At 40.5% G+C, this 27,849-nt stretch overlaps 2 protein-coding genes across 3 annotated transcripts; both read right to left on the reverse strand.

Moving 5' to 3' along the window:
• Window positions 1-11,867: 11,867 nt before the first annotated feature.
• On the reverse strand, window positions 11,868-20,882 carry hgh1 (HGH1 cochaperone). 2 transcript variants are annotated; one of them, XM_084929102.1, is made up of 10 exons: window positions 20,794-20,882; window positions 17,064-17,186; window positions 16,827-16,965; window positions 16,584-16,721; window positions 16,325-16,476; window positions 15,320-15,420; window positions 15,036-15,134; window positions 13,655-13,746; window positions 13,436-13,558; window positions 11,868-12,469 (listed from the first exon to the last, which is right to left on the reverse strand). In XM_084929102.1, the coding sequence occupies exons 2-10, from the start codon at window positions 17,171-17,173 to the stop codon at window positions 12,245-12,247; spliced, it is 1,179 nt and encodes a 392-aa protein (XP_084785228.1). In that variant the 5' UTR covers window positions 17,174-17,186; window positions 20,794-20,882; the 3' UTR covers window positions 11,868-12,244. The 2 variants fall into 2 exon arrangements, with proteins under 2 accessions (XP_084785228.1, XP_084785227.1); XM_084929101.1 differs by lacking the exon at window positions 20,794-20,882 and adding an exon at window positions 18,438-18,610.
• Window positions 19,784-26,701, reverse strand: LOC146387469 (transmembrane protein 263). The gene is made up of 3 exons (XM_084929104.1): window positions 26,377-26,701; window positions 23,601-23,691; window positions 19,784-22,750 (listed from the first exon to the last, which is right to left on the reverse strand). The coding sequence occupies exons 1-3, from the start codon at window positions 26,383-26,385 to the stop codon at window positions 22,464-22,466; spliced, it is 387 nt and encodes a 128-aa protein (XP_084785230.1). The 5' UTR covers window positions 26,386-26,701; the 3' UTR covers window positions 19,784-22,463.
• Between the last annotated feature and the right edge of the window lie 1,148 nt (window positions 26,702-27,849).

Consider the following 27,849-nt stretch of genomic DNA (forward strand, 5'->3'; position numbering starts at 1 on the left):
TACTGGGAAAAAAGTTATATATTCATGGAAACAGTCATGAAGATGTTGATTCAAGGAATGGTGCTTTCCTTGGGTGGCTGGAATAATTGGAACAAAAGGAATTCCCAAACAAGATCATTCACGTGAATGCCAAATCAAGTTTCAACAACTCAGACAGCAAAAAGGGAAAATTTTGGTGCATGACCTGCTGAATGTGCATAACCATCGTGCGCAAAAGTAAATGTCTGAATAATAGTAGTAAAGTTTTGATTAATATGGTTGTAATTGAATTTAAAATCCTTATCCTCACATATAAGGTCTTAGATAATCAGGCCCCATCGTATCTTAATGGCCTTGTAGTACCATATCACCCCATTAGAGCACTTCGCTCTCACACTGCAGGCTTAGTTGTTGTTCCTGGAGTATTTAAAAGTAGAATGGGAGGGAGAGCCTTCAGTTTTCAGGCCCCTCTTCTGTGGAACCTGTGTCCAGTTTGGATTCGGGGGACAGACACTATCTGTACTTTTAAGATTAGGCTTAAAACTTTCCTTTTTTATAAAGCATATAGTTAGGGCTGGATCAGGTGACCCGGAATCCCCCCTTAGTTATGCTGCAATAGGCTTAGGCTGCTGGGGGCTTCTTATATAACACTTCTTCTTCACTCACCTTTTTTTTAGAGGTGATATATAAATCAAACTGACTTGATATGATCTGAAATAATACAGTATGCATATTGATATGAATTGTCTATGCAGAATCACCGAGAGGTCGGAAAAGTTATTGTTAAGCATTAACCTCTGTAATTGTCAAATCACCGGCAGCCCATGTAGGGTTAGAGTTTAGACGGTTAGACTCCACCCATGTTTGTAGCACCCAAATGAAAAAACTTGTGTATGAGACTTCCTATGAAAGGTCACATCTCCTAGTTTCTGAAAACGTGTCTATTTCACAGATGGCTGCAACAAACAACAATCAATCCAACACTAATCCTAACAAGTTTCCAGTGACCTGGTGAATGTTAAGAGGTTAATCCATATTAAAAAGTCAGGTAAAACTGCTATCATTGCACTTGTAAATTGTGATTTTTCACTGTGTTGTTCATCAAAGTGACGAGCTGTAGTCAATAGGGTTGTAGTGACTTGAAATGTTTTAAAAAAGCTGATAACGGAGATTCACATAGAAACCCCAGAAATTTTTCTAAATACACATAAAATCCTCCAAATCCCAAATTACATTGCAGAATACAATTTAAATGTGAGCAAGGTGAGATTTGACCCCCAGGCTTTGAGTTCTACACATAAGGTATGTTGTATATATCTCATTTTGGTGCACTGAGAGGTTTTACTGCTGGCATTCATGGGTTTAACATGTGTATAAACAAGAGATTTCAAAACAGCATTGCGGTTTTACAGGGAGTTATAAGTTTACTGCAACTTCTTGAAGTCTCATTGTGAGGTTGCCACAGAGGAGGTGCTCTAGGGAAACATTGTACACTGATTTAAATAGTACCACTGCACAGTTACTTCCCTAAAACCAACTGTTGCTACATTTGTGCATGTGTAAAGATGAAACAAATGTGTAGAGATGTCTTCAAGTGTTCATTTTACGTTGGAGAGAGTTGGGCTACCTGCTCCTCCTCGTTCCAGTCTTCATGCTACATAACCTCACCCTCCTAACTAAATGCCAAACCCTTACTAGTTTGTCTTTGCTTTTCAAAATGTCCTGGCTCCCGTAGCCTAAAACCTCAGCTTGGTCCTCACACAGATAGCTGTGCAAGTACAAACACACTCACACAGAAGAGCTCAGATGAAGGAGAGCTAGAGGGAGGAGGGGTGAGTTGTTATTCTGGAAGCATGAGCTCAAGCTTCTTCTCTTTAGCCTATGGTGAATGTGTCACAGGACTGACAATCCTCTCAAACTCACAGAGAAAAACGCAGACACAAAGTTGTCCCAGTCATTTCAGGCTGTTAATGTTAATTTCTTTGAGTCTAACCACCTTAAGCCAGATATTCACAGTTAAAACTAATGATTCGTTTTGTGGGGATGTGCTTTTTATCTTCCCAGCGTGAGTAAGACAAACACACAGATTAAACTGAGAGAGTAAGATCAATGTTGGGTAGACAGGAAGAGAAGAGAGCTTCTGTGGTAGTGAGAATAATTGGTGCTGATTGGCTGGTTGCTGTGCTGCTGTGTTGTTATTTCATCCATTTTCTAAATGAACCCTGGTATGTGGATGTGGCTTGTTTCAGCAGATAAAGGACACAGCAACCCCTGCTGGTTGGACCTTTAATGATTTTCATGAGCTTCATGAAGATCTTATAACAACACACAGCTTCTGTCTGAAGAGCAGAGTTTCTAAAATTATTATAAGATAATAATACTGTGATCAGTGAAGAGTGGTAGAGATACAAGCTGAACATCCTAGCTGGGAAATCTAAACTTCTTCTCCAAAGAAAAAAGTCCAGAATAACATCGGCAAAATTAAATATGACAAAAGATTCAAAAAACTGGTTGATGCTCATATCTGCTTTTCAAGTCACACGTCTGACTTAGAGTCCCTGGTCAGGAACTACAGGTCCACAGTCTCCACAATCAAGCCCGACAAGTCCACAGTGCAGTTAAGCAAACAAGTTCAGAACAAGTCTAAATGCTCCAAAATCACAGGTCAAATTGCAGTTATGAGGTTATTAATTCTAATTTAAGGCAAAATCCAAATTCAGGACCATACTTATGTCTCACAGAGTCCTAAATGGCCATATATCAGAGTGGAACACAGGGGTGTAGCTAGGAGTCAGTGATGTCGAGCTGTTAGTTTTATTTTAAGTATTTAGTGTTTAAAAATAAGCACGTTGTGCTCATATGCACTCAAGAGGATGCACAACGAAGTAACACACATACTAAAAAAATAACCCCAAATCACACATTTTAGTAGTTAAATCCAGTTAATATTTACAAAAGGTCACCAGAGACATCCCAACTGGGTTGCTGTTTTAGGTATGCGTCATGTGTTGGCTTAATTTCTTCAATTAATAGCAAAGAAAACGTGACCCAGTCACCTTTAATTTGCTTTAGGCCTGCGGACAGCGTAATAAAGACGCTGCAGCAGCTAAGAGGACAGAAACAGTTCATACTAAAACATGCAAAATCAGAGATTTTGCAAGCGCTTATCACATTCCGCATGTAAAGTATATAATAAACATACGGTAACTCTGAGACCTGCGCGTAGTGACAATGCGCAGCTAATGTCCAGCTGTGATGAAAGGGTGTCACATCCCAGCTGACTAGCACAACAACAACAAAAGCACCAACGAGCATTTAGCGACACGTCTGGCACGTACAACACGCACGTAGAAGTGAAAAAGAAGCCTGTCATTGGCTGACTGGTGCTGGCGGAGCCGCCCACTTTCACGTCGTCACACAATCATGCCGTTTGACGGCCAACGAGAGCTCGCGCTCAGTGTGGACGGAAGGAGCTCCACGCTGCTGCTATATGGCAAGCCATTAGCGCCAAATATTGCCCCTTTTCTAACCCGTTTAATTATTCAAAACGCCGAAAAAAACGGCGTTTGTCCCGACAGAACTCACATGGCGCCATGAATGCATCATCCGAGTGGCAGAAAACGCCGTTCAAAGATGCATAAAAACGGCGTTTTTAACAGCGTTCTGTGTCAGCTGTAACAGCGTTTAAAACTGTGTTTTATTGAAATTATGCAGGGCACTCCCCATGGTTCCCTTATCCAATTTCTTTTAACTCATTTCACCCAATCAAAGAAGAAGTGCAGACCACGCTAATTCATCACAGATTCACCTTGCTGCTAAGTGATTGCCTATTCGGTCCCAGTGCTTGTTACCCACTATGCATTTTGATATGTGTAAAGCATGATCAAACAAGCAAACGACGGAATGCTTTTTCGGAAACAAGACCTTAACTGTGTGGCGCATGGCTACCTTGTTTACTTGAGGGATCAGCTATTAGCGCTGCGCTACCGCCGTGTAGCATTATGATGCTAACGGAGTCCTGGGTAACACCGCAAACTCCGGACTTGAGTGTGGAGCTGCCCGGTTTCCAGCTGCTGCAGGCGGACAGGACGAGAGACAGCGGTGAGAGGAAAGGAGGGGGACTGGCAGTGCTTGTGAACAACAGATAGTGTAACCCTGGGCACACCGCTGTGAAAGAATAACTCTGCAGCAGATACATTGGGCTGCTAGCCGTCAGCGTGTGTCGAGGCATCCTGTGACTTTCTCCACTCTGGTCAGCAGACTGCAAACGCAATCTCCGAGAGCCCTTTTTTAATATCAGGGGACTTTAATCACACATCAGTGGACTCGACACGGCCCACCTTCACCCAGTATGTGACCTGCCCCACACAGATGGTCGGAGGAAAGCGGGGAGGCTCTTAAAGATTCTTTTGATTCTATTGTGGGGGAGGACGTTGACAGCGTTGTGACCTGTGTTGCGGGCTACATTAACTTCTGTGTGGATAACACGGTCTGCTATAACAGAGTATTTTATTCTTGTTGTATAGTATTGTATTATATTTACCTGAGCCTATTGTGTTTTTCCTAATGTTTACTGCTGTTAAACTTGTACTTTTTGCCATGACCTAAAAATCTCTCACGTGCGGGACTAATAAAGGCTTATCTTATTGTTTATTCTGTCCTGTTTTGGTTTATGAGTAATGTAGGTGAATGAGCTGATACTTAATTTAAAATATTGCGTACATAAATCATTTATATCATAAACTAAACTTGTGTAAACGTTACAGCAGCTGATAATGATAAACAACTATAAAACATTTACAGTAAAGAATTAGATGAAGAAAAACGGTATAGTAGGTCTTGAAGTGGCTCAGTACAGTGCAGTGGACATAAAGTGATTTAGTGTGTGTTTGGTGTTGTGACAGTACACAGCTGAAAAAAAGTGTTAACATTAGAGAGCAGATCACTTTTCCCCAGACAGACTTTGTACAATCCCAGTTCTGAAAATACTGGTCTCCTGTGTAAAATGTAAAAAAAAAAGAAAGAGAGAGAGAGAGAGAAGAAAGCAGTGTTTTGTAAATCTCAAAGCCATTATTTATTCACAGTGTAACATAGAAAATATGTCATATGTTTAAACCTAGACTATGTCATTAAAAATAACTCCTTTTGAATTTGATGGCAGTAATATGTTTCAAAACAGTTGGTATGGGGCGAGAAAAGGCTGGAAAATAAGTGGTTCTAAAAAGAAACAGCTGGAGGGACATTTTAAAAGTAATTAGGTTACTTGGCAACAGGTCAGTAACATGATTCGATATTAAAAGAACATTTTAGAGAAGCAGAGATGATCTGAAAGAAATGTGGGCAGAGGTTGGTCAATCTGCAAAAAACTCCATTAACAAATTGTGCCAAAATTTCAGAATAATGTTTCTCAGGGTTAAGTTGTGAAGACTTGAAATATTGCATCCTCTGGAGGTATCAAAATATATTTTATCAAAAGATTCAGTGACTGGAGAAATCTCTTTGCAGAAACAATGAGGCTAAAAGCCATGATGTCAGTGATCTTCAAACGCTCATAGGAAAGTTATTATCATGGAGCATTAAACAGACATGATTCTGTCATGGAAATCAGTGCATTTCCTGTATCCTTTGGGGCAACAGACCTTAGTCACACTTTTAGAGAAGTACCTGGTGAGGTGGATTGAGAGGAATATCCATGATGCATGGCAGTTTGTTCACTCACACTTCCTCTCCACCACAGCTTCCCAAGCGCAGCCAATCACAGAGCTTGCTCTCCTGATCCAAGAAGAACACATCAAAGTGCACTGCACTCACCTGAACTGACAGAACATCTGTCATTAACATTATGGTGCACACACAAGCTTGCTCACAAAAAACAGCCTGCCCATCCACTTCTTGTGTACAGCCTCTGTTTTGATCTTCCAGTTCAGCAAATGTATATATGTGGGTGTCCAGGTATTTGTACTCCTCCACCACATCGTATCAGCAGGTTCAGTATCTTATACTTTTGTCAAGATAATGCACACTGCAGCCGATTTGTATCTACAGTTATCAGAAAGAAGCCATAACCAAGTTACATGGATTCTTTTTTTTATAACTTCATGTCATACAGGTAAACTAGTTATGTTATGTGCAACGCTGTCATGTGCCACTCTCTGGTTTTATGTTTCAAATTCGTGTAAGACATCCAGAGTACTCTGATGACATTGACAAGGACATCTCCAGTTTACATGGGAAACAATTATTTCATGTTCTTGAGATTACTTATTTACATCACTTTTCAGAAAACGTACATACAGGTCTGATTCAAAACTGCATATCTATTTTTTTAATGCATGTTGAAAGGGCAAAAATATTCCTGAGATACTGTTAACATTATTAAAATTGAAGGCTATTATACAGTGGTATTACTTTAAACTGAGTAAAACGGTATTTTGATAAAAGTTAAGGTCTCCGTTTGTTTCAGAAAAAGCTGCTTTTATTATTTATTTATATGCCCTCCGCAGACCATCTCTGCACTGCGATGACTGATTAGTGGCTCCCTGCACACTAAGGGCTGCGCACAGGGACAAGGCGCACTAGGTTACAATCAGATCTTCCCTGGGCAGGGAGAGGTGATGAACTGTATGCCACTTTTTCATTGGCATACATTAAGTACAATGTTTTATTGCCCACGGTGGGGCAGGTCACATACTGGGTGAAGGTGGGCAGTGTGGAGTCCAGCGAGACATGATTAAAGTCCCCTGATATTAGAAGAAGAGCTCTCGGAGATTGCGTTTGGAGTCTGCGGACCACAGAGAGTCACAGGCTGCCTCCACGGATGCTAACGGCTAATAGCTCAATGTCTCTGCTGCAGAGTTGTTCTTTCACAGCGATGTGCCCAGGGGTACCACAACCGTCTTTAACAAACACTGCCAGTCCCCCTCCTTTCCTCTCACCGCTGTCTCTCGTCTTGTCCGCCCGCAGCAGCTGGAAGCCGGGCAGCCTACTCACAGAGGGAGTACTGCCACTGTGACCGGGTTAGCGTCATTAGCTCCTCAATCATATCAGGGAGCAATCTCACATTTACAGTGATTACAGGAAGGACAGATGGTGTGTAAGGTGTCCTTCTCGGGAGACATCACCCCCCTCTCTTCCCTCACTGGGGATGTAGGGTCTGTCTGCCGGTAGCGCAGCTGCAGGGCGCAGCGCTAACAGCTGATCCCTAACGTAAACAAAGGAGCCATGTGTCGAGTGTCCAAATACGGGTGAAAAAAGAGGAGACAAAAGAAGAGAAAAGTCAACATAACTAGCACGAAGCGGTAATGCATGATGGCAGAATCTGATTGCTAAGACATAAGTTAAAGGTTAAGAGAAGTAAAGAGGAAAATAAGAAAGAAGCTCAGAAATGAGCAGAGCTGCCATAACAGGTAACACAGTTAACGTTTCAGAAAAAGCATTCTGTCGTTTGTTTGCTTGATCATGCTTTAAACACATCAAAATGCATAGTGGGATTATAAGTGAATACTGTGACAAGCACTGGTACTGAATAGGCAATCACTTAGCAGCAAGGTGAATCGGTGATGCATTAGTGTGGTCTGCACTTCCTCTTCTTTGATTGGGTGAAATGAGTTGAAAGTAATTGGATGAGGGAACCATGGGGAGTGCCCTGCATAATTTCAATAAAACGCCGTTTACAGCTGACACAGAACGCCGTTAAAAACGCAGTTTTTATGTGTCTTTGAATGGCGTTTTCTGCCAGTGACGTAAAAAGCGGCTTTCAAAGACAAATAAAAACGCAGTTTTTTCCGCCACTTGGATGGTGCGTTCAAGGTGCCATGTGAGTGGCGGAAAAAATGGCGTTCTGTCGGGACAACCGCCATTTTTTTCGGCGTTTTAAATAATTAAACGCCGTTTTTTACGCCATTTCTTAACCAAACGGGTTAGAAAAGGGGCGATATTTGGCGCTAATGGCTTGCCATACTGCTAACCGAGGAACGCGCAGTGGTGCGTGCATAATGGCAGAATTTGTAGAGTAAAGTTTGGTTGCAGTGAGTGAAGATACCTGTGAATCGATGTGTTTTAATGGAGGACAGACACGACTTTAAAAAGTTATTTAACGGTCAGATTCGGTGAGAACTGAAATGAGAAATGATGGGTGTGTCATGGAAGGCAGGCCACACGGAGTTTATGATCACTGGAATTGTCACTCAGAAAGAGATAAACAATGATTATCAGACAGAAAAGCGGCTGAAATATAAGTTTTATTAGTTACAGTTTGTTGGAAAATAAATTATGGAAATGTGCATATATGCATAAGACTATAAAACATACTTCAGCTTCCATTTATGTATTTTTTATTGGGCACTATGCCAAAAGGGGATAAAAATTATAAGCTTTCCTATTCAGTGCAAAGAAAGCAATCTCACTATTCTTAAAGTTGTGTTGTGTTTATGTTTATATGATGAAATTTCAATCAAATAAAGTGTAAAATATATTTGTCCTTTGATGACTGATTTAATCTGAAGGGTTTTTAAGGTTGCATGTTTTCCTCTCAACGTTTTTAACTCATCTGACTCTAACACACTTTATAATCCACGTTTAGGTTTGCTAGGATAATTCTCACCATCTTATTTAAAAAAAGAAAATGTATATTCATCATTAATTAACATGAGTGCTTTAAGTCATCATGTAAATATGCCAGATTGAGCCGCACAGGCTAATTTTCATCTGTCGTCACTGGCAGGTTAATGGCATAAATTAAATTAATCAACAACACCAAACATTCAGAGACGTGTGAGCATGATTAAAAGACAAACACATGTAAAGTAAACACATACCCATGTAACTTATTAAAAGTCAAACATTATAATTACTTATAAAAACACATTAGAATTGAGGACCTTCAGTGACACTTTAAATCACAGCATGTTTGATTATCCAGTAATGACTGTGTTACAGATTAAGAGAAAGAACTAAAGAATGTTACGTTCCTTATTCCTGTGTATTTTATTCGTCATCATGATGTCAGTAAAAACCACCACGGATGGGATTTTCCATTAGAAAAAAGTCGGGGTCTCCCCAGCTTGTTTGTGTTTTTCCAAACCTATACCCTCCCTTAATGAAGGAGCAGAGGGGCAGAAACTCTGACCCTCTGCCCCAATTCAGCAGCAACCTACCATAAACAGTACGCAGCAGTGTCATTAATCTCAGCCTGCAGAACTCCTCACAGTGGTAGGCTATATTACACTCATTCACCAACTATATCATGTTTTTAAGGATAAGTTCTTAATTTCTAGTCTATATGACACAAAACATCCAGATGAGTGGAAGGGACTCACTGGGTTTGGTCTTTACCTCACGACTCCTCTGGGCTGGGTGTTGGTTTCAGGATACAAATAGTTCATCTGATATCAACAGGGTAGGAACTGACGTAGTCCCTGAGGACAGGAAGATAAAGTTACAGGCATGTGGACAGAGCGTGTCACACCCCAAAGAAAACTATTTGTTTTAATTAAGTCACCCGTTTGAAAACGGTGTGTAACTCCTGGCAGTTTAAATAGTTCACTGTGTTAGTCAGTGCAGGAAGATTAGAAAACAGAATAAGAGATTTGAGAAGTTTGGGTTAAGAAGATGATCCGTATGCCTCAAAGATATTGCAGAGAGCTGGGTTTGAATCTGCCCTGAGTCTATTTACTGCCTGTCTTACACCAGTTTTTCTCCCAGGATTCCCGTCTTCTCTCCGCTGTCCTATCACAATAAGAATCACATTCTAATAAGGTGAAAAAACATTAAATCTCAGGTTTTTTTTAGATGCCAACAAGCTGCATTTCATTGCAAAATAAATGGATATGCTGGTTAAAGCAGATGACAAGAAGCCTCACACTGGAAGGAATAACATATATCCTGAGGGACAAACGGAAAACTTTGTAAAAGATTTGGATTTTGCCGTTCAGTCAGAATGTTCTGTATTTAGTTGGTTTTATCCTTTGATCTGACGCGGTGGCTTCGTTTGAAGTGTTTTTGAAGCATGTGAAATGGAAAGCTCTGAGGATCCGTTCTCTTTGTGTTTGTTGTCTCTGGAAATCTTTTCTTACTTTTTCCTGAATAAATAAAAAATAATCACTGCAGCATGAGACACAGTCATGTTTTGAAGACTTAGCTGGGGAAGTGACAGATTTTTGTTTCTGTTCTCTTTTTTTTTTAAACATAAGGTTAAGAAAGGAAGGATGGGTGACTTCCCCCTGAGGTTACTGAATGTTTCTTCTCTCTGTGAGTTAATAAATGACTCCTTTCTGTGTGAAACAGTTATATATGTGCTGTTTGGCCTCAAGCTTGTCAAGGTAGAAAAACTAACACAGACCATGATGAAGAAACACATGGTCAGATCATACACAGGCACATACTGTTTAACCTCACGAGCATCTTGTAATTATAGTTACATTTCCGCTCATTCTAACTTAAACAAATTCACAGGATCTCTGTTGGCAAACAATCTGATCACTGGTCTGTGGCCCTAAACTGAAACAAAACTCATTTTGAGACCGTCAAAGATGTTCCCATTAAAGTTTAAATGACCTGGTCATATGTGAAAAACCACACATTAAAGCATGTTCTGGTTCAGCGTATGGCTTCATTTTCCTGTAGTTTTTAACAGTTGGTGAGGTGGAATCTCTTAACTCCAGCTCTATGTGTTAACACTAAGGAGCTATGATGTTGATTACAGCTAAGAACGGCCCCTTTGTTCTTGTTTTCTGCTGTTTTACACGTAGCGTGACATGAATCGTGGATGGTTTATCTCTCAGGCTCATAAAATGTTACTGAGATCCACTCCGATCCCCTCAAAGGGTTTTAACCCACACAGAAACAGAAGGTCAGAGTATACGCACACTCACCCACAGTTTATGCTGTTTTTCTTCCTGTTTTTTATCTGATGTGTCTCAACCAAATTCCCGTTACTATTGAAATTACTGCGGCTATATCCTCTTTATGTTTTCACAAGAAGCCAATACACTATGGAGAGACCGAATATATCAAACTAATAAATAGATAGAGGCTACAAAATACAAGAGTTAGGACGTGATTTTACACCCATCCATCCATCTCCTGCTGGTTCTTACTTTGAGTGTGTTTTTCTTTCTTAAGTTTGACATTGCTTAAATTTCTGTCTGTTTATTTTCAAGTTAAAAATAAACTTCTGCAGAAGCGAGCACAAGGAGGGATTTTAGTGGTTTTGGATCCAAGTCACTGTGGAGGAATGACAGAAGCTGTACGTGTTCTGACACCCTCTGCTGGTCATTCATTAACATTAAAAAAAAGAAAAGCCTCTGAGGGGAAATGGCTGTTTATCTCCAGCTAGTGAGGATGAATAGATCTTTTTATAAAGACTTTTTCTTATGAATAAATAAAGAGAAAAAACAGAATAAAAAGGCTACAAACATGTCTGTTGGATTTGTATTACAACAGGAAGTAAGTGAAGCAGCCGCATTTCAACAGACTGTCATTTACTTTAACGGTGTGACTTTATGTGCAAATAAAAGCAATAAAATCATTTTGTTAAAGCGTTTAAATTGCCAGTTTTGGCAGCACAGGATTGGATTACCAGGGCCTCTACCGGTCAACCACCGGTCAATCAATGATGGCCCAAGTCCCTTTGGCCTTGCCTACTGGTGCAGGCCACACAGGAAGGCAGGCCCATGTGGTTCTTTGGGGCTGGATGGGGCCACAGGAACTCCATCCTTATAAACAAATTCACTGTCCAGGTCCTACCTACTGAACTTTGTTTCAAAGTCTGGTCATTTCAAACAAAGCCTGAATTTTCTCATAAATACTGATGAACGTCTTTGATGTCATAGTGTGGTTGTGAGAAATTTTACAAAGTGTTAGCAATAAAACCAACAGCCACTCTAGTGTAAAAGTTATGATGGCGTATATTTATTTGAACACGTCTCCTTTCTTGGAGCACTCTTTTCAATCTTCTCATTACTTTTTATAAAGCAGAGAGAAAATAAATCAAGTTTAATACACATGAAACACAAAATGACTCGATGTTTAAAGAGATTCTTGTACTGTCGTCAGATCAGATTCAAGCCTTTTCCCTCATGTTCTTTGTGGTTTAATCAGCAAAATAAGCTGATCAGCTTCACTGATGCGGTAAAAGAGTAATTTCTCTTCCACTGCCCTCAGCACCGACTCCACGTGACTGCGCAGCATCTCTTTCCTGTCACACCTGAGTCAGCCACATTGAAGCAGTGCTTCTATCTGAATGACAAAAAGCCTAAAATAGATTTCACTTTATCAGTCCACTCTCCTGTTCTCTGTCTGTGTGCTCAGAATCACTCTTCTTCTTTTTCTCGGCCTCCTCTTCCGCTTGTTTCCTCTTCTCCTCCTCCTCTTTCTCCAGCTCTTCCTGCTCTTTGGCATCGGCCTCCTTTAGTTTCTCCTCCACATCCTGAGGGATTTCTACCTCCATCAGGTTCTCCATGCCCTCCTCCGGCTCATCTCCTATCAGCACCTGGGTGAGTTAAGATGCAGTCGCATTACACCTTCACATTCGAGACCCCCCTTTACTTACATGACATGAATAAAGAAAAGCACTTCACTGACTTCCTGCTTTGAAACAACACAGGAACAAGAATAGAATAGGTTTGGTTTTTATTCATAAGTCCAAAACTATAATTAATAAATGTTTACTATTAAATTTTTACTGACTTTTAGTTATTCTGAGAGGTATAAAGTTCAACACAGCCAGGGTTGACATGTATCACGACGGTGACTATTAGCTGTATTTATTAAGCCAAATTTTCCATTTCAGGCTCCGAGCATGTTGAAATAAAAATGGGCAATTCACAGCTCATCCTTCCACACAAAATGATCCCTATGAGTGTCATCTACTCCAATCAGATGATGATAAAATGCAGATTAAAAGTCTATAAAGAACATAAATAATAGAAGTAAAATCAGCACTCTCACAAAAGAGACAAAAGGTTACTGTCTCGTAGGCTAATAAAGATCAAAACATATCAGTTGTGTTGACTGGACAGCTATTCTTGGTGTGTTAGTCGCAGCAGATTAGAATCACGAATGACAACATTTATACATTTTCTGCATTAATATATGCAAATTCCTGTGACACACACACATTCAGTTGTTTTAGTAAGGTACGGCTTAATAAGCTGCATATATAAAACATATTTCCCCAGCAGAGAATCAATATTATACCTTAAATATGCTGTAAATATATCACTCAGTGAGAGTATGTCGCTTAAAGATGATTTTTAACTAAAACCCTGATCATAAACGGCTCCCAACAGGGTTTGTGTTCAGCACAAGTTACCGTGGTTATTTAGGTAAAAAGAGAGCCACCTTTGTGACATAGGACACCCCAACTTTAAGCCCACTTTAATCTTGCTTCACAGTGTGCCCCTCAGGTGTTAGTTTTCCAGTTTAGACAATAACCAAACATCTAGATCTTTCCTACCTGGACCAGTTTCTCACAGGCCGCTGTAACGTGGGCGTCCTTCTCCCAGCGGTGGAACTCTCTCATGATTGGATAAACATTCTTCTCTTTCAGCGTCTGCCGGCCGGCTTTAGTTGCAGTCAGCTACATAGAGAGACAAGCAGTGAGGAGCTTGACATAAAAACATAATTACCTAATCTGTGTGCGTGTGTTTGTTTCCGAATGTTTGTGGTTTTGTACCAGTAAGAGCGTTTCCAGGAGCATCTTTCGGATGTCTGGGTCTTCCTCTCGCTTCTTGTCCTCGGGGAGGTACTGCAGGTCGACAGGCAGGCCTGGACCGTAAATTAGGTTCTGTTAGAGTCTCAACTAGCAGTAAATGGATTTAATAAAATAATAGTCTCTTAGTCCTTCTTTCTCAATATTATATGATGCTGTCTGTGGCTCTCAGCTCATCTATTCCCAGACTCTAATCATATTTGAGGGGTTAAACGATCATGACAATCTCACTGATGCAGGGATTATGCACGGCTGAGAATGCAGAAAGTTGCAGACACCAAGGATAAGTAGTGCTATTTATTAAAGTCCACTTCAAGATACACGGTGCATTGTTATGTCTCTTCACAGGATGGCACACAGCAGATGCCCACACAAAAATAAAAAAATCACATCCCATGGACCCAATGGGACCCTAGAATCCTCACGGTATGTAAACTGTAAAACTTTTACCTTTCATGTCTCTGGGTCATCCTTCCAACAACTTCTCAGTGTCCCTCTGTCTCTCCAAAAACCACTTATTTATCATTTTAGTCAAGTCTAAGCACTGCATGGTGAAGTCCTGTTGAACAGTTCCAATTTATTTAGAGCCATCTGGATGTTAGCTTTTTGCAAGGAAAGAGTCTTTTTTCATCAGCATGTGTGGAGCAGGTTTCAGACCAGAAACCACCTCTGAAGCTGCTGTGTGGCATTTTGCACCAGTGTGTTAGCACTGTGTTGAGTGTTGAGCTGCAGCAGAAGCTCAAACCCAGTGATCAGGTTATAACAACAACGGCAACAAAAATATCAAACCTGTGCCACTAGCAGATAAACAACATTGGCAACTTCATGAGTGAGTGATTTTCACATTTTGGCTATTAAATTAATTAAACATCTTGTCACAGTCATATCAATCTCACGTCATGTTTTTGGTAGCGTCTCTTTTTCAGTAGTGAATGTTCCAGTTACTTCTCATTTTTTAAACTAAAAGTGGAGAGGATCACTGCCCTGCATGTCAGTATCTTCTTTTAATTGTTCTTTTTCTATATAATTTACCCAGGAAGTTTAAATTTATTATTTAAAACTTTTCTGTATCCCTGCTTTTAATAAAAACTATATAAACAAACTTAATTAAAAATTGAATTATTCTTATTCATATAGCAGGTTGTGTAATTGAGTCAAAATAATCTGCAAATTGTGTGTTTACAGTAATGGAACATGCAACCAAGTTTGACAGAGTGGCTTTCTTATGCAGCGTTAATTTATTTTGGATAAAACTGGAGTTTGATGCCAACGAGGAACAAGGTAGATCAGACTGAATTATGAAATATTACTGATAGAAAGTGATATTACTGATATAAACACACACCTTCGTTTTCCTCCTCTGTCAGCTCCTCTGGACCGGCCAGCGGCAGCAGGAGGAAAGGCAGGATATCCACAGCATCGCTTAGCAACCACTCGTGATGAGCTGCAGAGTGAACAGAGGTTTGAGGTACAACAAATCTGGTGTTGTGGAGGCGACATCACTGAGGTTAAACTCTAACACTAAACCAGAAATCTAAACCTCCACTGTAAAAACTGTGGCCGAGGCTCCAATTAACTCTTTTTTATCTACGGTGACTTCAGCCTAAACTTCAATAATGTGTGTCTCACCGTGGTCAAAGCAACAGTTGCGCAGGGTGCCTATGACTCCGCCCCTCCTCACCACAGATGACTGGTACTGAGTGAAGGGCAGCAACCTCTGGACTACACACCTGAAACACACCCAAACATCATTAGTGCATGCTGCAGGGTCAAAGCATGGCAGTGTGTAATTTTAAGAGAATTGACTGTGAACATGCACATCCAGTCATGAACCACATTTTGCCAGTAATTTAACTTCCAACAAGCCTCAGCATGTGAAAGCTCCTCTCAAAGATCTAAGATGTTGTCGGTATAACAAGTGCAAATCAGAAAGCAAAGCCTGTCCCAGGTCACCGTTATTCTCGGGTCAGAACGCCTCTTCTGTAAACATTTAGTCCCCTGTGGGGCAATGCAGGAGGTGCTTGAAGCTCTCCTTGATTTCATTTTACTTTTGGACATGTAGGTGGAAAAAATGTACTTACAGTTTTAATAAAACTGGGTCCTTATTTACACATACACACCTATTCTTTTAAACCAGATTATCCTGCTTTGTTCTCCAAAAACAGAGCATGTCAGTGTTATAAAGCAGGGTGTCTAACTCATTTTGGCTCATGGGCAAAAGAAGTCTCTCTCAAGCAGGCCAGAGAACTACAACTAACGCCCGATGACCTGGTAAAAAGTGTTCTCCTTTCTTTTAATGTAAAGATATTTAAGCACATTTTCCTGACCATCAATTTATAAAACTGATGAGAAGCATCCTCAGACGTGTTCAGAAACAAAAGTGTAATTTTAACAATATGTCCCAGTCGAATCAGTCGAATGTCAATACAAACAAGATGACGCAGCAAGAGCAATTTGTGTATCGCAGGCAGGAGGATGGAGGAAAGAGGAGACGAGGATATCAGCCGAGTCAACTGTTTTCCAAAGGGTGATATTTCAGTGACCTAAAAGGCTAATATTCACAGAAAAAGCTGTGTATGATCAAGTCTCCCCAACTCTGTCTCTGAGCTCTTGACCACCAGTGAAGTCAGTCACCTGTCCTTGTCCATCAAGTAGTTTCTGGCCTCAGGCAGCTGCGTCAGGTTGGACAGCAGAGGACCCAGGTAGTGCAGTTTAGCGTTCTTATTGTAACCTTCGGTACAGATGATCTGAACAAGCTGCGCCATACCGACGTCCTCCTGCAGCACCTGAAACAGTTTGTCTCTCATTATCCATGAGGAGGAGATTAACATGACGGTAAAGGTAGAAGGATTATGAATTCAGTCCTAAAATGAAGCGCTCTGACTGGACGCACCTTGAATAAAATCTTGCAGGTTTTCTCGTGTCGCGTCAGATTTGACAGGATGGTGCAGATCTGATCGGAGAACAAGTACTCGGGGTCCAGAAGGTTCTTAAACAACACGGGGCCAACTTTGACATCTTTCACCAAAACCTGAGGGACACACAACAACCAGCAAACGCCCGTTACATGTTTGTTTTAGAAAAGGAAATAAAGTGAACACACAAAGTTCTCAAGGGCTGCGCTCGAGTCCACTACCTGATGAAGAGTCTCATCGGCTGACAGGTTGATAAAGATGTGGTAGCAGTCCTTCACTATGGCAATGGAAGGGTCAGAGGTCAGGGCAAACAGGGCAGCAATTAGATCAGGTTTAGAGTGGAGAAAGCGGCAGCCATCCCTGACATCAAACAAAGGGGAAAAAAGAAAGTAAAAAGATGGAAATATGTACATATTTACTACATTTATGGCAGAAATCACTTTAAATAATCCTCCCACCTGTTTCCAGACAGTCCCAGGATGTACTCAGTGGCCTGACCTTTGACATCTGGACGTGTGCTGGGAGTCAGGAAGGAAAGCAGCTCTGCAACCTCAGAATCACTCAGCATCTTCAAACAGTGTCTGATCAACAGAAACAAAACCTTAACCACACATACAGCTCTAAACCCAGGTCAGTAACATGATTGGGTATAAAAATGAGCACGTTAAAGAGACAGAGTTTCTCAGAACTAAAGATGATCATCAGTCTGCAAAAACTGCATCTACTAACTGCGGCTCAATTTCAAAAATAATGTTCTTAAGTATGACATTGAAAGAACTGTGAATATCTCATCATCTGCAGCACATAATATCTTTTAAACTATTCAAGGAATCTGTAGAAGGCTCTGTGCACAACACTGTGATCTTCAGGCCCTGAGGCTGCACTGCATTAAAAACAGACCTGATTCTGCCATAAAAATCGCTGCATGGGCTCAGGAACACTTCCAGTTCACTTCCAAATTATTATCTGCGAACACAGCTCATTGTTTCAGACACAAATGTAGGTTAAAGCTCCATCATGCAAAGAAGAAACCATATGTGAACATGATCCAGAAACACTGCCGTCTTCTCTGAGCCAAAGCTTAAAAGTGACTGAAGAGAAGTGGAAAACTGTGGCCAGACAAATCAAAATTTGAAATTTATTTTTGAAAAACATGGACACTGCATCCAAAATACTAAGGAAACTGTGGAAGTGCATTAGTTCCAGCAGCTGACACATCTGGAAAGGCACCATCAATGCTAAAAGCTATATACACATTTAAAAACCACAGGCATGTTTTTCAGAGAAGAGCTTGTACATCTCAGAAAGACAATGCTAAACCGCAATAATGCATCTGTTAAAACACAACAGCACGCCCTGCCTGCAGTAAACACATTCCACCAAATAAAAATATTTGGCATATCTTGAAACACAAAATGATGACAAAGCAGACCAGGATTATTGAACAGCCAGAATCAGGCAACAATGGGAGGAAAATCCTCTCTAGAAAGTCCAGCAGCGACAAAATGAGATAATAGTTTTATTTAAAACGGACATTTTTCCAGTTTAAAGATCTGATATGTTCTCTGGGTTCAAAGCTGAATTAAATCTGGGTTTCTGAAACTCTGGAAATTACTGCACACTGTTTTATTTACATTTAGAACAGTTAAAATTATTCCGGAATTGGATTTTTTAGGAATTACTTAGTAATAAGACACATTTCGAGTAGTACAGCGCTAAACACTTCAGAAAGTCTACTGTCTTTTGTACACACAGGAGCCTTTTAGCACAGCCTTGTCAGATGCTGTGAAACCTCAGCGTGTCTCCTCTTAAAACTCTTGCTCTTATCTTACCTTTAACTCTCTAAAGAGGAGGCTTTCATGTCGCTTTATACTTCTTTTTGTTCCTCTTCTTGTTTTATTCCTCTAACATCAGATGTCATGTGTAATAAACAGAAACAGCTCAGGAACATGTGGACACCACAGCCGATCTTTGTTCTTCTTCTAACCGTTTTCAGCAGCTTTAAATCCCCCTGCTGGGATTTACCGCCCCCTGGTGTTCACTACATGAGCTGCCACAAATTTTACTTCAATTCCTTCATGCAGGAAACTGTGGAGGGCCACAAGTGCCAACATTAAATACATGATTAAATATTTAATTAAATGTGTGATTTTAAAAAAGGAATGAATACATAATTTTTTGAATGTTGTGCATGAAAAATGTATGGAATTTTATTTAAATATGGAATATTTAGATAATAATTTCCAATTGTAATTAATGTAATTAATGACACAGCCCTAGTACAGAAAGCCCAGCAGCGCCTCCATTTCTTGAGGGTTCTGAGATGGAACAGGCTGCAGACTGAACTCCTAGTGTCCTTCTACCGTGCCACTATCGAGAGTGTGCTGGTGCACGCCATCCCTGTGTGGTACGCTGGTTGCACAACAGCTGACAAGAAGAGACTACAGAGGGTCATCGGAACTGCAGAGAAGGTGATCGGCTGTCCACTCCCCTCCCTGGACTTAATTGCCAGCTCAAGATGTCTCTCCAGAGCCAGGGCAATTATAAAGGACCACCTCCATCCTAACCACCACCTCTTCAACATCCTGCCCTCTGGAAAAAGGCTCAGATCCATCAGGTGCAAAACCAACAGACTAAAGAATAGCTTCTTCCCGTGGGCTGTCAGAACTCTTAATGCAAACTAAGAGTGTGTAAAGACTTCCCCAACACATCCACCCTGACACTGCTGTTGATCATCTATGTGCAATATCTCACTCTTTCCATGTTCTGTGCAATATTTTTGGCTCATGTGCAATTATTTTGGTCCCAGTCTGTTTCAATGTTTCCTACACATACACCATGTATATAGTTCCACTCACATATGTATACATATACACTGTTTTTTATTTTATTCTATTTATTTAATTATTTATTTATTTTCCGCCGTCGTTGTATATTGATTTCTCTTCTTCTTACTTTAGCACCTTTGTGGTTCAGCTACCCAATTTCGCTGTGCAAGAAACTGCACAATGACAATAAAAAGCTCTAAGTCTAATTACTAATTTAGTATTTATTTCATTTTAGCACTTATGTTCCTCCATATATTTCTACCTGCCTGCCTCAAACCTTAATTATTTCTTATGTAAACAAAAAAATCTCACATCCTATGACATGAAATAGTAACGAAGCGGTTTATAAATTAATTTAAACAGTTTATTAATTAATTATGCCATTCATAGAAAAAAAAAGCAGAAAAATTACAAAAACAAAATCAAACAGTCAACGGGTGCAAAAGTTCATGTTTAATGTGGATAGGAGTGGGAACATTAATTTGACAGAGTGTCTAGGGGGTCCTCCCCTTAACAGTTTAGGACATTTTCAACTACATTACCTGCAAATGTACAAAATATATGAAAACTATATATCATTTTCTTTCTATAAAAAAATACCTTTCTATAGTATTGTTTACACTATCAGTTAATGAAATACAAATTTTGAATAAAACAACAGAATTTTAACCATTTAATTGACCGATTTGTGATCAAGATCTGTTTTACTAATTTGCCAGCATCGAAGCTCCTCAGACCATCACATTTCTCCTGCATGCGTGGCAGCTCAGCATCTCACATGTTTGTTTTTCGTCCAAACACCTGAAATTTAGTTATCTTTCCCTTTTTCTTCTCTGTCCAGTGTCTGCTCTCAAATTTTCCCTTTAATCAGCCACTTCATGACATGTATTCAATGTGTAGTTAAAGTCTTTACACTGAAAGGAACAATTAAGATGTGTATTTTATAGGTTATTACCTCCAAGGAGGTTGTGCTTTCGGTAGTGTTTGCGTGCTTGAGTGTGTCATTCTCTACGTAAACCCAATAACTTGAAAACCTTCATGTTCAACAACAGTTTCAATGTTCGAGACAGCTAAAGATAAAACTGGGCTGTAAGTGGCCCACAGTGTAAAATTATTCTAACAACCCTGATCTAAAAGTTAAACCCATTGATTAAAGGATTACGTGAGTTGTGTATAATCTATACTTCCACACTTGGAGGGGAGACCTGCTCTGTGTTTTTCCTCTCCTTCCTTTGGAAACACCTCCTCCAGCTTTTCACCTGAAGTGCTCTTTTAAAGGCTGAGATGAGCCTGTGAATAACACATCTGTGCCAGAATTTAATCCAAACTTGAAAGGAAAATTCATAGAAAGCATTATTACCTCTGAAAGCATTCTTAGAATTTGGTTCCTTGGAGCTGCTCTTGGTTCTGGGAAGCTTTGTGAACGCCGGGCCTGATGTATCTGACTTCTTCCTCTGTTGCACTGTGGCCTCCCACTTCTTTGTATTCTGGTCAGGACCAGTTTGGGCTGTTCTGTTAAAGTGAGTCATACACCCTGTTGTACTAATGTTTAATTTTTTCAAGATTTCCTGTTTGAATTATCTTCAATTATTTCAGTTTCCAATGACCTTAGGAATATTGTGAGAACAATTGAAGACTTTGGCTCAGTCTCTTCTGCAAAACAGATTATCTTACCAGTAAATCTGAGAATCAAAGTTAAATATTTTTAGAAGAAGAATACTCTGATGCATTCAAAAGTAAAATGGATTTGTCCATCTTGAGACTAAAATCAAGCCCACAGTGGCTCCAGACACAAATTTACTGCCTCTTTAATCAGCAGAACATTTCTGGATATGAGACTTTCTGATGATGATTTAACACAGTAAAAAAAAAAAAAAACCCAGAGTAGAAATAGAGAAGTAATGGCGGCTCAAAATAGATGTTATAATGTTTTTGTGCTCTTCTTTGTAAGAACAGCAACGTTTCTGCGATGTCGAAGCAGCAGGACAGACTCCAGCCAGCATGTTAAACATGTTTGACCTTATGAACTACTTTATTGATTATACTGGAGGAGAAAAAAAAAAGAACACATAAGACATTCACATAGTTCAGACCCATCAGCAAGAGCTTCCATTTGCTCCAGATGTTGCATTGAAATGCTTATATTTCAGATAAATGTTAATGAGCTTCACCTGCACTAAACAGTGATGACCTTCTATTAAAGGTGCGGTTTGACCAATCAGACATGAAGAAGCACTACTCCTCTTCTTACGCAACCATCAATGAATCAAATGCTCAAAGTTTCCTTCTTTAAAAAGATCTGCTCCAGCATTTCACACTAACATGGCTGTGGGAAAAAAAAGGAAAAGAAAAAAGCTGAGAGCAGTCTTGGTATGTTGTGACTGTATCCTCAGTGGTGCTTTACAGAGAAGTGTCTCTACATGCAGATTCAGGCGGATGGGGGAAAACAACGCCTCAGGCTCTTCCAAGGAATTAAGGTCAGATGCTGCAAAAGCTCAAGACTGTCTTCTGAAGAGCGTTTCCAACGCTGAAACATTTTTCTCAAAACGCACATTTCATGCCACACAGGCTTCAGTACAACTTCAATACCATTGCAAAATAAAGACTAAAAATCAGCATTTGAACTTGAAAACATTTCACCAAATGTCTGTAAAGATTGGAAAGAGTGAAGAGCAGAAAGAGGACTGGAACAGCCTCAGTCTGGATTGTAAACAGATAAAAGTATTCATCATGAAGTCCACCACGTGCCGGTGTACATGCAGTCCGCCTGGAGCCACGAACAAAGCTCACTCCAGGACAGACGAGGATCATATGAAGCGATTTGGTGACTTTCTTGCTGGTAATTCAAGGATGTCATGATATCGTAGTGCTACTGAATCTATAGGTGCTGACGAGAGAACCGAGAAAGGCACTGTGGCGTCTGATTGGCAGAGAGAGATCAGCTGACAGCCTCTCTGTTGGCTCAAGGTGGGGCAAGTCCATCAAACATTTTCATTTTCATCGTCATCATCTTCCTCCTTCTCCTCCTCTTCACTCGGCCTTGTCTTTCCTCTTGCCTGTGAACGGCACTTTACTGGCTACCGTCGAGCCGACGGTGGAGACGCCACCGGCCACGGCAGACACGCCGCCTTTCACCAGCCCCACCCCCATCGAGGGCACTGTGGTCACAGCGGACTTTGTGATCTCCAGGCTTTTGCCTCCAACCCAGGCCACTCCACCCACAGCGGCCCCAACGACGCCCTTGGTGACGTTGAAGAGGCCACCGGTCACTCGCCACACCATGCCAGGAGGAGCTGCCGCGTGCTCTTTCCCAGAATCTGAAAATGATCACACAAACAACTTGATGATTTTGAGATTGTTTTCATTAATTAAAGTTATCAGTTTGGCGATCATGTGGTCACAATTAGCCGAACCACCAAATTTTTAAAAGACATTGGATGAAACACTAAAAATGTGTTTACAAAAGCAGAGAAGAGGATCACTGAAGTCCTGCTGGCAGATCTGAGAGGCGGTATTTAAAGGGAAAGTTTAGCAAAATCTTTCACCACATGGAGGCAGCACATGAGGGCACCTCTTAAAAACGATGCTGGACAGAGCAGCTCGCTTTCTGTTGATGGCTTTACAGACAGTTTTTCAGCTATTTGGTCATAAACCAAAACATCCAACTAGTTAAATAGTTCACTTGTCAACAATGGTAAATATTGTGCAGAGAAAATATTTTGCTTGTCAATCCAGCAGATGTTTACCAAATTCACTAGTTATCTGGTTGTGTTTTTCTGACTTCAATTCATCTACAATCTTTGATATTTTATAGTAGCTGTAGCGCTGTGTGATTAACAAACAGCTGATTTGAACTCTTGGTATTATTAACATTATTGGTGTTTTAAAAGGAGTACACCTGGGATTTCTCGGAAAGTCCCATGTGCCTTTCTTAACAACAGTAACGCCGAGTGGAAGCGGCAGTAGGCGACTGAACTGGTGCAAAGTGTCTCAGTGTTGGGACACAAATAGCCAGCTGGAGCTGGAGCCGCTCTTACACAAACAACTGTATTGTCCCTGATGAACCAACAGTTTCTGAAATAGCAGCAGGCAACATGTAAGCACAGATTGCACCATATTCCCCGATGATATTCCAGTGTTCCAGACACCGGGGAGCTCTGCGCTTACCCTCTGCAGACTGGCTGTTGGTGGATTCGGCTTCGTCGAATTCAGCCATGCTGGTCCCAGGCTGGGGCTCCACATTAACACTGTTTACATTCTGAAAAACACAAGAAAAAGCCAGGCTTGTCTTTACTCTGAGCTTCACAGTGCTCCTCAGACTGAGCCGTACAGATCACCTGCTCGGGCAGCTCCGCATGACTCACAGTGGAGTCCTTATTTATCTAATACTCGGCCTGCTCTGATTGATATAAGCAAACTTTCCTCTGATTGGCTGTCGCTCAAAAACAGAAGTCAGACAGCTCTACTCCTGCATCTGTATGATGTAATTCAGATCCAAGGGTAGAAAAAAACAGACTGAGTGTTTAGTGCAGTCTGAAATCAAAGCTTTTAGCTCACAGGGATTACTTACATATTCTGACCTCAGTGTTTTAAACTTTGGTCATGAGCACAGTATAATACTTCTTGTGGGAGTGTGACTAATATAAGCTCATAACACCGAACTGTCACATTTGCAACATGCCCACTGATTCTTTTAGGCCACTTTTATTCAGTTTGCCTCTTTGTACTTACACAAAAAAAGAGGGACACTGAATTTTAAATACATCAGGTTATTGGTCATATTTTGTGTTCCTCAGTGCGATGAATCAGTTGTGTGTGGCTCTGTGGGAGCTTTACAAAGCCTGAGACATAAACCTGCAGCTATTGTTGATATTTTTTCATTACAATAACATAAAAAAAACCCCACTGGTTAAAAAAAAAAAAGACCTATTAAATTTACTTCAGTTTTATTTTTACATCACAAGAGCACGATAACAGTCGCCTTGAGGCACTTTATAGGTTCAAGTTTCTCTATTTTCACTCATCATGAAGAAACATGACAGAAGATGAAGTACTCATGTCTCTTAGATCATAACAGTTGGAATAAGTAACATCTAATTAAAATAAAAGTAACATAAAAGTAAAACATATATGTAAATGTAATTTAAAAAATAATAGTAATGAGATAAATAAAAACATATAACATAAAAAAATTACCCATTAAAATGGACCTTTTATAAAAATTTGTGTAAGCAAATATGAAATACCCAACGATCCTCTAAGAGCAAGCAGGTTGTGACAGCTGTGGGGGGAAAAAAAACTCCCTTTAAACAGGAAGAAACCATGACCACCTGCCAGGACCGGCCGAGGTGAGATGAAATTCAGCTTTTCAATACACCTGTGGTGTTTTCCTGAGGGTACTGCTATCCAGTTACATCAATGAAATCATAAGGATCAAGTTTTTCTGGAGCTTGACCCAGTCTAAGAGCTACAGACATGTTTTCTGAAATCTGTCCTTCAGTTTTATGTTCACAAACTTTATCTGTAACTCTAAATCACTGGACAATTAATTTAACATCTAAGAATTTTGAGTTTCTTTTAGGAAACAAAAATTGATTTTGTGGACGAAAACGCTTCCAAATGCAAGGAATTATTCTGGCTCTGGTACTAAGGGTTTTTCCTGCCTTGTCATTTTGTGGTGAGTGACTACACAATGAATGTGTGTTATGCAGTTGTTAAAGATTTCTACGTATTTTACTGCCCTTTCTGTACATTTCATTTTATGTATATTAAGCCTGAAAGAATTAAACCTTGACTACAGATTTTTTTTTACTATTATTCAGATGATTTTTCTGTGGTGTTAGGCTAGATTCTCTCTGAGGGGTGCTTAGATAATGCTGACGCTGATTTCTGTCTGAATAAGTGAAGTTTAGGAGAAAACAAATCCCTTATTAATTGTGTCCTAAATGTAAAACAGACTGGAAGCCTTGCTCACAGGAATTCAGTAAGAGTGTGGATGGTCATGTTTAACCTTCCAGCTGATTACTCTGCAAAACACAGATTCAGTTTGTAATCAGTTTAAACAAAGAAATAAACTTTTATTCTGTGCGTTCTTAGATGAATATCAAATGAAACAGCATCTGGCCAACTAGGCTCAGAGTCATGCTCCAACATGTAATTATCTGCTATACTCGGAGCTATGTAAACCTCATGCTATGAAGAGCTGCGTCTTTTTGTGTGTGCACATATTCTTGAGTTTAAATTTGCTCCTAACACTGAACACTGTGTTCCTCTCTCTTCTGATGGTGAGACACTGATACAAGCTTGTGCTTTATGTATGAGAAACACTTAACCAGTGACACCAACACTGGCCAGGAGCACTTGATCCAGCTGATAGTGGACATGTGTCACTGTGGTGTTAACTTCTTTACACAACGACTCCTTCTGCACAGTGGTGAATAGTGCATCTAATCCAGCACTCTTTCATAATAAAATTATACTTCACTCCACCCCCCTGCTCTTCTGTTTTTACCCTCTTGTGCACCACACAGTTTGTTTAAAGTGAATGCTACTATTTTAATATGCGTTTTTGATTAATGTGCCCTCTGCTCGGTCTGTAAAACCAAATCCAGTGCGCTTTCTTTTCTTTTTTTAAAAAATTGACTTGACATGTGGCAGTAGTGGAGCAGAGCTTGGGTAACATTTGCAGGAAGCCGTGACGCCTCCTTTTAAAGCTACTGAAGAAAAAACGACACGTTTCTCCTGGAAGTCAGGCTGCTGAGGAAAAAAATATCTTATTACAGTATTTAAGTTCCACTTCATCACTAACGGAGCCCCAACCAGCTTCCATCCGATTAAGCTGCCCAACTCAAACGCATTTTGTTCAACCACTTACTCTTCCCCCCTCCCCCCCTCTTTTTCCAAACACGTTTGTACATTAATAAGGATACTGGTGACTTCTTACCTTCACCATTGTTCCCAGTGCTTCTCCACGAACACACCTGACAGAGAAACTTGAGACTCTAACAGCGTTCTTTTCCTCTCCTGCTGTTTTTTATTTTTTAATTTAATTAGTTTTTCTCGGCTTGTGCGTGAAAGCTGCTGCTCTCACTGTTGATTGCCTCTTCTTCTTCTCTTTCTTCTTCCTCTGGGTTTTCAAGCCTTTACCGCATCAGTGTGCAGCTTTCCACTTTCTCCTGGCGCACACAGTTACAGGTAGCGCTGCACAGCTCTCTTTTCACCCTGCTGGTTCTGCCGACGTGGCGCCTTCGCCACAAAAACAGTCAAACCACACACAGCAGCCCGCTGGACCGCCCTTGCAGACCTTCAAAATAAAAGCTTGCACTAATTTTATTGGCGGAGCAGGTCAATGGTGAGCAGGTGTCCCCACTTTTACACTTCTTTCTCATTTTTCTTCTTCTTCTGGCTGCTCTCTTTGGGTACCATCTGCCTTCTTCTAACGCTACCTCTAGCACCCTCCTCTTCTCCTATCTGAGTGTCCTCCTTCACTACATGCACGAACCTCCTCTGTGGTCTTCCTGCCTGCTCTCCATTTTCAGCATCCTTTGTCCAGTATGTCCAGTATATGCACATGTCCACACCATCTCAGCCTTGTCTCACAAACTTTGCCCCCAAACTGCTCTAACTGAGCTGTCTCTCTGATGCACTCGTTTTAATCCTGTCCATCCAGGCCACTCTCATTGATGAAATTATTTGTTCAGCTTTCTGAAACTCAGCACTCTAAGACAGACAGCCTGGCTTTCATTATGGGTCTCCTGCAGGTTAACACGTCTCTGTATTTTGCCTCCTATCCTACACACAAGAAGAAAAGTGCACGTCCTGAGCTATACTGAGATTTGGAATACCAAAAAAAAAAAAAATGCCACAAAGGAAATGCAGTAACAATAAAGTCTGAAAAACTTCCACTAACTAGGTGAAATTCGTGGAAGGGGAGATGAGATGTTTCCCCCCAGTTTAGGTCAGTTGTTCGTTAATTTACAGAAACTTGTATCCCGTAAAGCTCCGACCTTTTCAATGGTAAAATGTAATGTTTAAAGATCTTAATGTCAACATTTTATACAACCCTGGCTGGTGTTGGGTTCTTTTAAAGTTTGGGCCTTTATTGTGAAAACCGGAAGTCACCTTGGACTGCTGTTTCGGGCTCAGCTCCGGATCCAGCATAAACAACTCTGCTGGTTGTTTGTGTTTCTGTGTAATGCCTCTGTGCGGCTAATGTGGATTTTATGTAGATTCAAAGGAAAACTCACATGTAAACTGACAGAACAGTTCACGTGCAGGATTGTAGATGGTCACATGGTCAAGTGAAGGCATAAAAAGGTGCTACAGATATCAAGGGTCAGGTGCTACATAGTGATGTTGACACCAGCCTTTATTTACTGAGAACAGAATAAAAAAAAAATCAAAAATATTTTCAAAA

Source organism: Perissodus microlepis, chromosome 5 (assembly GCF_051167445.1).
Source record: "Perissodus microlepis isolate ML-2025 ecotype Zambia chromosome 5, ASM5116744v1, whole genome shotgun sequence".
Classification (NCBI taxonomy): domain Eukaryota; kingdom Metazoa; phylum Chordata; class Actinopteri; order Cichliformes; family Cichlidae; genus Perissodus; species Perissodus microlepis.